This window comes from Podarcis liolepis (assembly GCF_965112155.1).
Source record: "Podarcis liolepis genome assembly, chromosome: 7".
NCBI lineage: Eukaryota > Metazoa > Chordata > Lepidosauria > Squamata > Lacertidae > Podarcis > Podarcis liolepis.
Window position 1 is genome coordinate 27,717,535 of NC_139561.1, and position 13,612 is coordinate 27,731,146.

General features: G+C 51.4%; 1 protein-coding gene across 2 annotated transcripts in view; it reads left to right on the forward strand.

Annotated features, from left to right (window-relative positions):
• Nucleotides 1-13,612, forward strand: part of EFHD2 (EF-hand domain family member D2) — a 33,841-nt gene that overhangs the window by 13,466 nt on the left and 6,763 nt on the right. For both annotated transcript variants that reach the window (XR_014528430.1, XM_083513303.1), the window contains exon 2: nt 12,378-12,525. Coding sequence is in view for 1 of the 2 variants with exons in the window: in XM_083513303.1 (XP_083369429.1) it covers nt 12,378-12,525 (148 nt within the window). In the remaining variant the exon portion in view is untranslated. The remainder of the gene's footprint in view (nt 1-12,377; nt 12,526-13,612) is intronic.

Below are 13,612 nucleotides of genomic sequence, written 5' to 3' on the forward strand. Positions count from 1 at the left end.
CAAGGTGTACAGAGGGCGACCAAGATGATAATAGGTCTGGAAACCAAGCTGATATTCAGCAGCAGATTGCCACTGGATATGGAGGTTCCTTCAAGTACGGTGGTGCCTCGGGTTACAAACTCCTCGGGTTATAGACACTTTGGCTTACAGACTCCGCTAAGCCGGAAGTAGTACTTCGGGTTAAGAACTTTACCTCAGGATGAGAACAGAAATCGTGCACTTGCGGCAGCGGGAGGCCCCATTAGCTAAAGTGGTACCTCAGGTTAAGAACGGACTTCTGGAACGAATTAAGTTCTTAACCAGAGGTACCACTGTACATCAAAGGTGGAGAAATTCAGGTCAGGAATGGGGGCAGGGAGCATAGCCCTCCAGGCATCGCTTAACTAGCCCTTGCAACTTTTCCTAGCTACACTTTGCACCCTCCTGGGGCAAATCTACACTGGTCAGTTGTAATGTTAAAAATGCATTATAAAAATGTGCCACAAGAGGGCTCTGTAGAGGAGTGGTCCGTTTTACAATCAGTGTAGATCCAGCCCTGGAGTGTCTGACTTGCAATGTGCTTGCTTCACCTCTGCTAAAACCTCTTGCTTGCCTTGGCAGTGGACGGAGGTGTGTGTATGTTTGTAGAAACTAACCTACATTACTAAGTCAAATCTGCATTTGTTGCTCCACCCACTTTTGCCTCGGGCCCCGCCCACTGCTGTCGTGCGGCCCTCAGAGGTCACTCTTCTGACAACAGTTGTCCATCTCCCTTCAGCTGCCCACCCCACGATTCCTCAGACTGTCCCCTTTAAGCAGGGGCCTCTGGACCTCTGGGTGTTGCTGAGACTCCATCAGCCTCTGCCAATATGGCCAGGGACAAGGGCGAATTGCATGTACAGTGGAACCTCTTTCAACACTCACTTAATTCCTCCTCAAATTCTCGTCCGGGCAAAGCAGCTGCAGCACTTTATGATTTCAGTGGCCGTGCACTCAAAGCAACGCAGCCATTCTCCTTGGCATCCCAAGAAAAAACCCAGTTTTCCCCACTAAACCAGGTACGAGCAATTTGCACACATGTATCTAGCTTTAATCAGCTTTGCAGAATAGTCGCGGGCGTTAATCTCCTGCTCCCGGAGCAAAGAGCTAGGTTAGATTAGTGGGCCTCTTCCTTCTAATCTCTTGTGGTTGGTCCGCAGGCAGAGCTGTCAATTAGTCACCAAACAGAATGATGTCGGAAGCGTTTCGCCTGTTTAGAAGCACCGAAAAAATCCTGTGTGCAAGTTAAGGCTGGTAGTGGGTTTAAATCAGGTCTATATAACTGTCACACTGGGGTTAAAAAAAAAGTGGGAGAAAAAGACTGAATCTGGAGGTCCTGAGTTCGAATTTCGGGCCTGCTGCAAACTCACCATGCGGCCTGGGCCAAGCCCTAACAATCCCTGCACATGGAGGATGATGCCCTAATAATAAATATCACATATTTATGTGTGCTCAGTTGGTTAGAGCGTGGTGCTGATAACGCCAAGGTTGCAGGTTCGATCCCTATATGGGACAGCTGCCTATTCCTGCATTGCAGGGGGTTGGACTGGATGACCCCCAGGATCCCTTCCAATTCTATGTGTCAGAGCTGCTTGAAGATCCTAGCTCACAGAGGATCACGCTAGCCAGCGATCATTAAGTAAAAGTCTTTATTGAATTACAGTTTCCATTCTCACGCTGCTGCGCGCAACTCTACGTCTAGTAGCTAGATCGGCGAAGCTCCGTCTGAGTCTCCGCCCCGTGTGCACCAACTTAATATCCTAGCCTTGCTCCACCTTTTCCGCCTGACTGTCCTCCTCTGGGTCCCTCTACCCCCCGGGGCTTCTTCCTTCCGGGATTCTTCTGACGCTGACCCGGACCCTCCTGCCTCCTTGCGCCGGGCTTTAGGACCTGGTTCCCTTTCGGGGCTGCTTACTGCGCCGCCTTCCTCTGCATTTGAACTTGGCGCGCGCGCCCAACCTTCCACTTTCCTCTTAACCGTTTCTTCGCTCCCCGATGGAGGTGTGGCCACTCCTGACTCATGCCCTCCCTCCTGTGGTGAGCTGCCAGCGCTTCCCCCCTGGCTCCTTTCCTCTTCCCTGCTTCCTGGCGGTGACGCTGGTCCCGATTTCCAGCTGCTCCCCCCTGAGTCCCCTCTGGCTCTATCTTCCTGGGGTGCCCCCCTAGACTCCCCCCTTGCCCTGGCCACTGGTGCTCCTTTCTGTGAATCCTCTGATTCACTGGAAAGACTAGGAGATCTCGGGTCGTCGTCATCACTCATCTTTTCTTCTGCCTCCTCCCCTTCGCTCTCTGTTTCCTCCCTTGCCCGTGCCTCTGCTCCTAAACCCCTGACATCCATCCCCCCCTCGAAGCCCCCCATTCCCCCCTCCCCTCCTTCCGGTGCTGGAGCTGGGGGCTGCTGTTGCAAAGGGACGAACGTCGGATATCGGTCGCTTCCCGTGGCGGGTCTCCATCTGAAGTCTCGCGGGTCTTCCTCCCTGCTCTCGTCGACAACGGTCACCTCCGCTTCCATCTCTGTGCCGCCGTGCTCGAAACCAGGGTCGTCCCCGAAAACGTCCATGTCCGTCTCTCCCTCACTTCCTCCTGGCGGTGTTGCTCGTCCTGGGCCTTCCAGCCACCGTCTGCGGAACTGCTCCTCTGGTCTATCGTCCCACCAATACGAGGGTTCTGATGCAGATCCCGAGGGTGACCCCTCCGGGGAACGGACGTCTTGTGTCGGGTCCTCGTCCGAGTCGAACCCCCGGAAAGTGCTGGCCGAAAGCGTGGGCGTGAAAAGCCAGTCGTCGAAAAAGTCTGCTGGCATAGGTCTATGGGGGAAGAGGGCATGAAACTCGTCTTTGAGGAGAGGTTCGTCCAAGGCGTAGCCTGGCACCCAGCTGTTCGCACTGGCCGGGGTGCCCTCCTTGGCGAGAAAGTATTCTACCCCCTCTTCCCCCCATCTGGAGTCCAAAATCTCCGTGACTTCGTTGATGCGCTCCTTCTGTGCCACTCCCGCGTGCCCTGTTCTGTCTCTGACCGGACTCGGCGCCGTTCCGGGTTCCTGGAACCTGTGCGGTGCCTTGTAGGGAGTGAGCACCGATCTGTGGAATACCGGATGCATTCTGGAACCCTCCGGAAGTGCCAGTCTGAACGCTACCGGGTTGACCTGCTCTTCGACTTGGTAGGGCCCCAGTTGTTTATGCCCTAGTTTCTTCTTGGCCAACGACCTGGCCGGCACTGCGTGGGCTGCTAACCAAACCCAGTCTCCCACGTGGAGCTCTTCGCCAACCCTTCTGTGCTTGTCCGCTTGTACCTTGTATGCGTGCTTGGCCAGCTCCAGGTGGCGCCTCAGCTGATCGTGGACTTCCTGCAGCTCCGACGCGAACGCATCTGCTGTCTGCGGCTCCCCCTCTCCCATTCTTTCCAGTCCCGGGAAGGTTCTGGGGTGCCTCCCGTTGTTGGCGAAGAACGGCGTGACCCCCGTGGACACGTGCTTCGTGTTGTTGTAGGCGAACTCGGCAAGCGGCAGGTAATCCACCCACGTCGCAGGCTGTTGATTTGCATAACATCTCAGGTACTGCTGCATGATGGCATTGACCCGCTCCGCTTGCCCGTTGGTCTGCGGGTGTCTCGCCGACGCCAGGTTGATCTTGACGTTCAGGAAGCCCATCAGCTTCTGCCAGAAATTCGAGATGAACTGCCGCCCCCGGTCGGACAGAATAGACCGTGGCAGACCGTGAACCTTGAACACGTGGTCTATGAACAGTTTGGCGGTTTGCTCCGCCGTGGCCACCTTAGCACACGGAATGAAATGCGCCATCTTGGAAAACAGGTCTACCACCACCAGCACTGCCGTCTTGCCCCTCGAGCTGGGCAGATCCGTGACAAAGTCCAGGGCCACCCTTTCCCAAGGTTCGACCGGAGTTTGCAGCGGTTCCAACAGTCCGGCCGGCGGTTTGTGCACTGGTTTGGCCCTCTGGCAGGTGTCACACCTCGCCACGTAGTCTGCGACCTCCCCTCTCATTCCAGGCCACCAGAAATCCCTGGCTACTAATTCCACCGTCTTCTCCTTGCCAAAGTGCCCGGCCGTGGGCGCGTCGTGCAGCTGCTGCAGCACCTTGGCGCGAAGGTCGTCTCCCGGCACGTAGATGGCCCCTTTACGGATGAGCAATCCATCTCGTAGCTGGAAACCGTCGGCCGCAGCCGTGCCCCTTTGCACCTCTGCCATCTTTGCTTGTGCGAAGGAGTCATCCTGCAACGCTCGTCGCACCGCCTCCAGGTCCACGGTGGCCGCGGCGCACGCCCATACTGTTGGTGCGAAGATGTGCATGGCGGCCGCTGGCGTTGCGTCCTCCAGATACTGTGGCTTACGGGAGAGGGCGTCCGCCATGATGTTAGTGTCCCCCGGGACATACTCTATGCGGAAGTCGAAGTTCGCAAAAAACTCAGCCCAACGTATCTGCCTCTGGTTTAGGAACTGTGCCGTGCGCCAGTGCTCCAGATTCTTGTGGTCCGTGCAAACCTGCACCGTGTGCTTGGCGCCGATCAGGAAGTGCCTCCACGCTTTGAACGCTGCATGAATGGCCAGCAACTCCCTGTCCCAGATGGTGTAGTTCTGCTCGGACTTGCTGAGCTTCCTGGAGTAAAACGCTGCCGGTCGCCACACCCCCTGCTGGTCCTTTTGCAGCAGGACCGCCCCCACGGCTCTGTCCGAGGCGTCTGTCTCCACCCTCATCGGCCTGCTGGGGTTGACGTGAAGCAGCTGCTCTTCCGACGCGAAGAGACGCTTGAGTGCCTGAAAGGACTGCTCCGCCTCCTCTGTCCAAACGAACTTCTTTTTCTTGGAGCTAAGCGTGTCTGTGATGGCCGCTGTCTGCATAGCGAAGCCCTTGATAAACTTGCGATAGAAGTTCGCAAAGCCGACAAACCTCTGGACCTCCTTCCGGTTGCGTGGACTCTTCCAATCCAATACCGCGCGAACCTTGGCGCTGTCCATGGCGAGCCCCTTGTCAGACAACTTGTAGCCCAGAAAATCCACCTCCGTCACGTCAAATTGGCACTTCTCCAGCTTGGCGTAGAGCCTATGTTGCTTTAGTCTGGTCAGCACTTCCTTGACGTGTCTGTCATGCTCCTGCTGCGATTCCGAAAAGATCAGGATGTCATCTAAGAAACAGACGCACGTCTTGTAGAGAAGTCCCGCCAACACGTGATGCATGAAAGCTTGAAAAACGTGGGAGCCATTTTGCAATCCAAAGGGCATAACTCTGTATTCGTAGGTACCCAGTGGCGTGAACATGGCCGTCTTCCACTCATCTCCCTCCCGCATACGAATGAGGTTGTACGCCCCTCGCAGGTCTAACTTGGTGAACACTTTCCCCTTCCGCACCTTCGCCAGGAGGTCGTCGATTCGGGGCATGGGGAAGTCCGACGGCTTGGTCCCATTGTTTAAAATGCGATAGTCCACGACCAGTCTTTTTTGGGGCGTGTCTCGCTTTTTAACAAAGAATACTGGACTGCCCCCCGCTGCCTTGGACTCTCGGATGAAACCGCGCTCCAAATTATGATCTATGAACTGTTTGAGTTCCTGCAGCTCGTCCTCTGACATGGAATACAGTTTCCCCTTAGGCAGCGCCACCCCCGGCAGCAGGTCAATCTTGCAGTCATATGGTCTGTGAGGGGGTAGCCTGTCTGCCTCCTTCTCGCAGAAAACTTCCAAAAATTCTGCGTACTTGTGGGGAATCGCTTGCAGCGTGCCTAGCAGCAGCTGTGACTCCTCTTCCTCTCCTTCCTGCCGGGGCACGATGCAGTGTTCAGCACAAAAGGAAGAGCCGAAGATCAGCTGCCTCTGGTACCAAGCCAGCGTTGGGCTGTGCTTGTCCAGCCAACTCATTCCCAATACAATGGGCGTATCCGATAGTTGAGTGACATTGAAGCTGATGATTTCTTTGTGATTTCCAAGTCGCATCGCCATGGGCGGCGTCTGCTTCACCACTTGCCCCCCTAGCAACTCCCTGCCATCCACCGTGACAACCTGCAGGGGCAGTGTGGCCGGCAGCAACTGTATAGCGTGCTTGTCGACAAAGTCCTGCCCTATAAAGTCCGCGTTGCTGCCCGAGTCAACTGTGATGGGCACGTCAGTGGTGATTCCATTGGGCAGCTGGAGAGATGCGGTGAGCCTCACCACTGGTTTGGGCGGGAGGGGGTTCACGGGCTGTAAAACCTCTGGGGACTGCGTCACTAACACGTCTGGCTGGGCCCCAGGGCCTCTTCCTCCAGCCAGACTGCTTCGTTTCCCTGCTGTGGTCCCCCTTGCTGCGTTGCTGCAGTCACCATTGCCGAGGCTGCAGTAAGCTTGTGGAGCCTCTGGGGACACTCTTTTGCCATATGCCCTGGCTCCTCACAGACGTAACACTTCCTGTTCCCTCTAGGAGGCTTCGCTTTCACTGCTGCCGGTGCTAGGGCTCTGGTTGCTGACTGAGCCCTTGCACCTCCCACCTCCATAGGTTCGGCTCCTCCTCCTGGCGGAGGCGTGGATTGCGCCCGCGCTGCTTCTCTGGGAAGGAAGGAGGGGCCCCTGGCTGGTTCGCGCCCTCCACGCCCTTCGTCCCTGCTCCACGGACGTCCTTCCAGCCTCACCCCCACTGCCAGTGCCCTCTGAACGACCTCCTGGGTGGTTCGGGGTCTCTCCCCCCTCGCGATCTCATCTTTAATCGAGTTGTGCAGCCCCTCCCAAAAGAGGTCTCTTACAGGAGCCGAATCTCTGTCCCATTCCAGGGCACTGACCAAGGCGAAAAAGCGGGCATGATACTGCCTGACGCTGGCCCTCCCTTGTCTCAGCCCATGCACCTCCTTCCGTGCAAGATCCACGTCAATACTTGATAAAAAACACCCATCCATCGCTTTAATAAAGGCATCTGCATTCTGGAGCGCCGGATCCTTATCTCTCCATAAATTGCGTAGCCATGCTCTAGCATCCCCATGCAAATGGGACATGATGAATCCCACTCTCTCTTGCTCATCTCTAAAGTCTTTATGCAGCAGTTGCAGTGCGCACAGTACGTCGGCTCTAAAGTTGGGATACTGTTGCAGGTTCCCATCGAAGTGAGAGACCAGCCCGCCTGTCCGTCTCGCCAACCCAATTCCCTCCTGCCGGGGTGTCTGCTTTGTCAGCACGTCTAACCTGACCTGGAGATCCCTGCAGGCGGCAGCTGCCTCCTCCTCTCTCTTCCTGGATGCGAGAGCCTCGGCATTCAGTTGTGCCACTGCTTTTCTGAGTTCCTCTATCTGCTGCTCAGCCGTCATGTCGTCTGCCGTTCGTGAGCTCGCTAGTAAGCACCTGTTTCTCTCCCCTCCTCGAGGCTGTAGATGCCCACAATCGTGAGACGGAGCTTACTGTCAGAGCTGCTTGAAGATCCTAGCTCACAGAGGATCACGCTAGCCAGCGATCATTAAGTAAAAGTCTTTATTGAATTACAGTTTCCATTCTCACGCTGCTGCGCGCAACTCTACGTCTAGTAGCTAGATCGGCGAAGCTCCGTCTGAGTCTCCGCCCCGTGTGCACCAACTTAATATCCTAGCCTTGCTCCACCTTTTCCGCCTGACTGTCCTCCTCTGGGTCCCTCTACCCCCCGGGGCTTCTTCCTTCCGGGATTCTTCTGACGCTGACCCGGACCCTCCTGCCTCCTTGCGCCGGGCTTTAGGACCTGGTTCCCTTTCGGGGCTGCTTACTGCGCCACCTTCCTCTGCATTTGAACTTGGCGCGCGCGCCCAACCTTCCACTTTCCTCTTAACCGTTTCTTCGCTCCCCGATGGAGGTGTGGCCACTCCTGACTCATGCCCTCCCTCCTGTGGTGAGCTGCCAGCGCTTCCCCCCTGGCTCCTTTCCTCTTCCCTGCTTCCTGGCGGTGACGCTGGTCCCGATTTCCAGCTGCTCCCCCCTGAGTCCCCTCTGGCTCTATCTTCCTGGGGTGCCCCCCTAGACTCCCCCCTTGCCCTGGCCACTGGTGCTCCTTTCTGTGAATCCTCTGATTCACTGGAAAGACTAGGAGATCTCGGGTCGTCGTCATCACTCATCTTTTCTTCTGCCTCCTCCCCTTCGCTCTCTGTTTCCTCCCTTGCCCGTGCCTCTGCTCCTAAACCCCTGACACTATGATTCTATGATCCTTGTCAGGGATGCAAGGGAATGTGAGAAGAGCCCTGCTGCTGGATCAGGCCAAAGGCCCACCTAGTCCAGCATCCTGTTATCATAGCGACCAACCAGGTGCTCCAATGGGAAGCCCACAAGCAGGATTTGAACACAAGACCGCTCTCCCATCCATCAACTGCTGTTCAGAAGCATAATGCTTCTGGCCATAGATGCAGAGCATATTCATCCTAGCTAGTAGCCATTGGTAGCCATATCCTCAATGAATTTGCCTAATCCTTTTTTTTTTAAGCCATCCAAGTTGGCAGCCATCACTACCTCTTGTGGGGAGCGAGTTTGGTAGTTTTTTAGCGGTCATCTTTTGATGGAAGCTTTGTATTGAAAGTATCTGTTATCATCAGGGAGTCTTTGAAGGATGTCATTAGCCCCGACCTCCACCGGACCGCAGCAAGGCAGGTTTGCAAAGCATCAATTTGGTGCACTGAATGCATCCTTTCAAGTACTAAGCAACCACCTCCATTGAGAACCTAAAAACCCTCCAGGGTCCATTTAGCGGTTTGGCGATGATTCCAGTGGTTTGGAAAACACTCAGTGCAAATATTAGTGAGTTGAAAATAAAATTTTAAAAATCAAATCCGGAATGTTGGAGAGTTTTCAGATGTTCCCAGAGCAACAGGGGACTATGAGGCCAAGTGGAGGGTGACCCCAACCTCCCATAGCCTCCAGATAGTTCCTACTTAAAGTGCAGCTACTGGTTTTAGTTGCAATTAGGTTTCATTTCATTTCACCTTTAATTTGTATACTGCCTTTCTATATTACCAAACACAGGGTGGTTTTACAAGCTGAAGAAACAACATAGATCACACACCTTTTAACAATCTGACCCAATACAAGAATGCCATAATAAAAACAACTTCAAAATAAGCAACATACCAAATAAAGTAATATTCAACAATCCATTAGACTAGTATACTAGTACGCAATAAAATTAAATGCCAGCATTCAATCCTAACAATTACAACAAAAAATTTCTAAAATATAATCCATAAAAAATAACAGCAAGTCACAGTGCATAAAGTAACGTAATACAAATTGAGAAGCAAAGACACACAACTTATATTATTATTATTTTTAAAATATCCTGAACTGCTCTCTTCCCAGCTCATATCCAAATAAGGGCACCTCCAGATAGGTGAGGACAGGAGGGTTATTGGGGGTTTTTTTGCAAGTGTCTTCTGCAACATTTTTAAAGAAATATTTGAATATTTATGACATGTGCAAAGGACATGTTGTCTCACACTTTCTGGTTAGCTCCATTTTAGGAGGGCTGGCGTCCTTTGCAGACACTTCCTGTGTGCCTCAGACATCTATCTGTACCCATGAGGATTAGCAAGCTTTGTTGGGGAAGCTGAGTTTTGAAGGATTCTCCAGTTATCAAGTGCTGCACAGAGGCTGCAAGCCAAGGTTGCACTGCGTACCTTTGAGGGTTAATATACAAGAGGTTTGATGTGACTACATGCGTTTGCTCTGTCCTGAAGCAAAACGGGTTGTCATGGAAATGCACACTGCCCTTACCCACAGGGCAAAGCTCTGATCTGCATATATTTGCCCTTTGGCTGGTTTAAAAAAGGCTGCAGACTTCACGAAAAGACCTATCTTGGAACCGGAATGCAAAGAACACCCTTGCAGTTCTGATAAAAGTAGGATTGCCATATTTCAAGAAGTAAAAAAACTTTTGGGGGGAAAGTTGAGCTATTTTTGGAAAAGTTACAAAACCCCAGACATTTTGCCAATTTCCTGAAATTCCTCTCAGATGCCTATCCCGTCGTTTTCAGAGATGTCTGGGAAAATTCGGACATATGGCAACCCTAGATAAGAGACTCTCAGCTTTCTCTTTGGTTTCTGATCTGGAGTTTGGGAAGCCAAAACAAAACAAAACTGGTGAAGACTTAGGACTGTTCCTTGACATCCTTATGTAAAAAATATGGCCAAAGCATAGTTGTGGAACACTCAGGAACACCCAGACTTGATTTATTGTTTCTAATGGAATCCAGTTTTAACTAGGGTTGCATTATCGAACAGGTCACCAAGACCAGCCTAGCTTTTGGCCCATGGTTTTTGCAGCACCACTTCCATTTTGAGGTCTCCGGGTAGTCCATACTAAAGAGGGAAGAATCTGTCCGTTTCAGCTTCCTTGGTTTCTCATTCTTTCCAGTCTTAAATTCTGCTTTTCACCTTTCTACAGGAACTTGTGCTATGCAAACTGGAGCAAATCTCCCACAAACATGGGAAGCTCGGCCCAAGCTGGGGTCCATATAGATCTTTTCGTGTGGTGCCAAGTTCAAAATCTACTGGATCCCAAAATTTGTTGACATAACACACAGCCCCACTCATTTAAGAGAACCTTTCACGTTTCAACAGCAGCTGCCATTTTTATTCTCCCACAATGCCTTTGGGCATCTCTCCCTGAAGATATGCCATGTTGGGGACCCAGAGGCTCACTAGCCTTACCCCCACTCAGTTGCTATTTTGGATTGGTGGCCATTTAGGCCTCGGGCCGCCCTGGAGCCATTAGCACTGCCGTCTCGTACTAATCAGGCGGTCTTCGTTACTCTCATTTGCCACTGTAGCAGGAACCCCCCCCCCCAATCATTCAGTTTGTACAAACTTCACACACACTACATACGCTACGCTTCTGTTATAAATTCATAGAAAATCAACCATACATCGGATTTGCACTGTTCTACTTTAATTTTACTCCATGAAGGAAGGACTACAAAATGGGGAAGGTTTGATACAGGGCAGCCATAATCCCTTCAGCATACCACAGGAGCCAGTGGCGTAATGTGGGGGGTGCAGGGGGGCCCGGCCACACCGGGCGCAACATCAGGGGGGGCGGGCGCTCGCACTCGCAGCTCTCTGTCCCTACCTGGCTCACTCACTCTCTCTCACTGCAGTGCTGGCTGTGTTAGGGGGCGCAAATTACTTGCCTTGCCCCGGGTGCTGACAACCCACGCTACGCCACTGACAGGAGCCCTGCCCTGTTGCTATGCCAACCCTGATGGTCCTAGACAGAAGACTATTAAGATCACAAAGAACTTGCATATGGGAGTGGATTCAGCACAGACTGGAACAAAGGACAATCATCAGCTCTTCCCTCTGGGGGCAGGAAACTGCAAACTCCCCTCTGTCACCTGGAAAGTACTCATGGGGAGGGGCTAAGGGACAGGACACTCAGGTTACCACCACAACTCCTCCCTCAACCTCTCCTTTCTGTGATGTATGTATGATGTTTCTGGGGGTGGTCTTGATCTATAGGATGGGAATTTCAAAAGTCTTTATAAGACCTTGCACACCATTTTTTTCTGTGTCTTTCCTCTCTCCTGCAAGTGAGGGGAGCACCCTGTCGCAACAGATCAATAAAGGCCAAGCCTACAGGCTGCTGTTTTGCTCCAAGTTATCCTGGTTGGTGTCTTTGTTTTTGTCCAAGGGAGCCCTCGGATTTTTCCGTTAACACCACCAATTAACTTTGGAAAAGCAGCACGCCTGACTTGCAAACTGGGTGGAGAAGCGTAAAGAAGGAAACTTGTTCTGTCATTAGTTAATCTGTAACTGCACAGCGAAAGGAAAGGCCCACATAAATCCAAACAATAACCTTAAAGACGGGTGGATGGAAACTCTGAGGGAATGATAAGAGCAGAGAGCTTGTGCAAAGTTCTTGTTGTTTTTTTAAACTGAACAGGTGATTCTTTAGCGGGTTCAGAGGGAGAAGACTAAACTAACTGGGAAGCTCAGGAATCAAGAAGACAAGAAATTCAAAAAAGAATGGGAGATGTTTATTACTGTAAACATGTCAAAATTATTGTAAACATGTCAAAACATTAGCAGGATTTTAAATATACTTGTAATGTAACAGAACATATAGATGATATGGGAAGAAGGAAAATTGTAGAAGTAATTATAAGCAGTTGAAAATTGAATCCCATGGAAGGGATGGGGGAAGTCAGGAGATTCAGAGTAATCTCAATATTTGGATTATGTATTTTTTGTTGTTGTATGTTTATTTTTTTATTTTTGGAAAATTTTAATTGAAAAGATTATATAAAAAAAGACTAGAAACTCTTTGACACGAGGGTTTTTAACTTATTGAGAGAGAGGCAACCCCGTTCTGTGTTTTGTGTCTGCAAACCGTAGTTGGCATTTTGGTCTGATTCAAGATTTCTTCTTCTTTTCGCAGGTACGACGCAGGAAAAGATGGTTTCATTGACCTGATGGAACTGAAGCTGATGATGGAGAAACTTGGGGCTCCCCAAACACACTTGGGGCTGAAAAACATGATTAAGGAGGTGGATGAAGACTTTGACGGCAAACTCAGCTTCCGGGAGGTAATAGTTATGGCGAGAGAGCCTACCCGACTCAAAAAGTAGGGTTTAGAACGCTTTCAATAGGGGATGGGGAACCTGAGGGCCACATTCCCTCATGGGCCACCTCACAGGGGCCGTGTGCTCTGGAAGGGAGCCTGCCATAATCTGTGGCTCCACCCAACACTGATTTTGGCCCCTGGAAGACATGCTCACGGAGGAATGTGGCTCTCGGGAATAGAGAAGCGTCATTCTTCAAAAAATGCCCATCCATATACAGTGGTACCTCGGGTTAAGAACTTAATTCGTTCTGGAGGTCTGTTCTTAACCTGAAGCACCGCTTTAGCTAATGGGGCCTCCCTCTGCCGCTGCACGATTTCTGTTCTCATCCTGAAGCAAAATTCTTAACCCAAGGTAATATTTCTGGGTTAGCGGAGTCTGTAACCTGAAGCGTATGTAACCTGAAGTGTATGTAACCTGGGGTACCACTGTAATTTAGAGATAAAGTTTTATTTGGGGGGCAGGAAAAGGACTCTGCCAGTTGGGTCACTGGTTTGAATTATGGCCATCCACTCAACAGAAGAGGGCCCCCTCTTGCAAAAATGATGCCTGCAGTCACTTTGGATGGGAGGAGTTTAAAAAATATATACAGTGGTACCTCAGGTTAAGTACTTAATTCATTCTGGAGGTCCGTACTTAACCTGAAGCACCACTTTAGCTAATGGGGCCTCCTGCTGCTGCTGCGCCGCCGGAGCACGATTTCTGTTCTCATCCTGAAGCAAAGTTCTTAACCTGAAGCACTATTTCTGGGTTAGCGGAGGCTGTAACCTGAAGTGTATGTAACCTGAAGCGTATGTAACCTGAGGTACCACTGTATTAAAAAGCAAAGCGCAACAATGGACAGCCCAAAATGGAAGTGGATGCTGTTCAGTAGGGCTGCTGCAATAGACTCTTAATTCGTTCTTTCTTTTCTGCCCCGAAGCAAGAAATAAAAATAAAGCCAAGGCAGAAAAATCAAACTCTTTCTCAAATGGGGACGGCAGGAAAATTCTCCTTTTGAAAAAGAAGCAAAGGCTTCTGTGGAGAGGCAAAGGCTCTGGGGCAGGTGCCC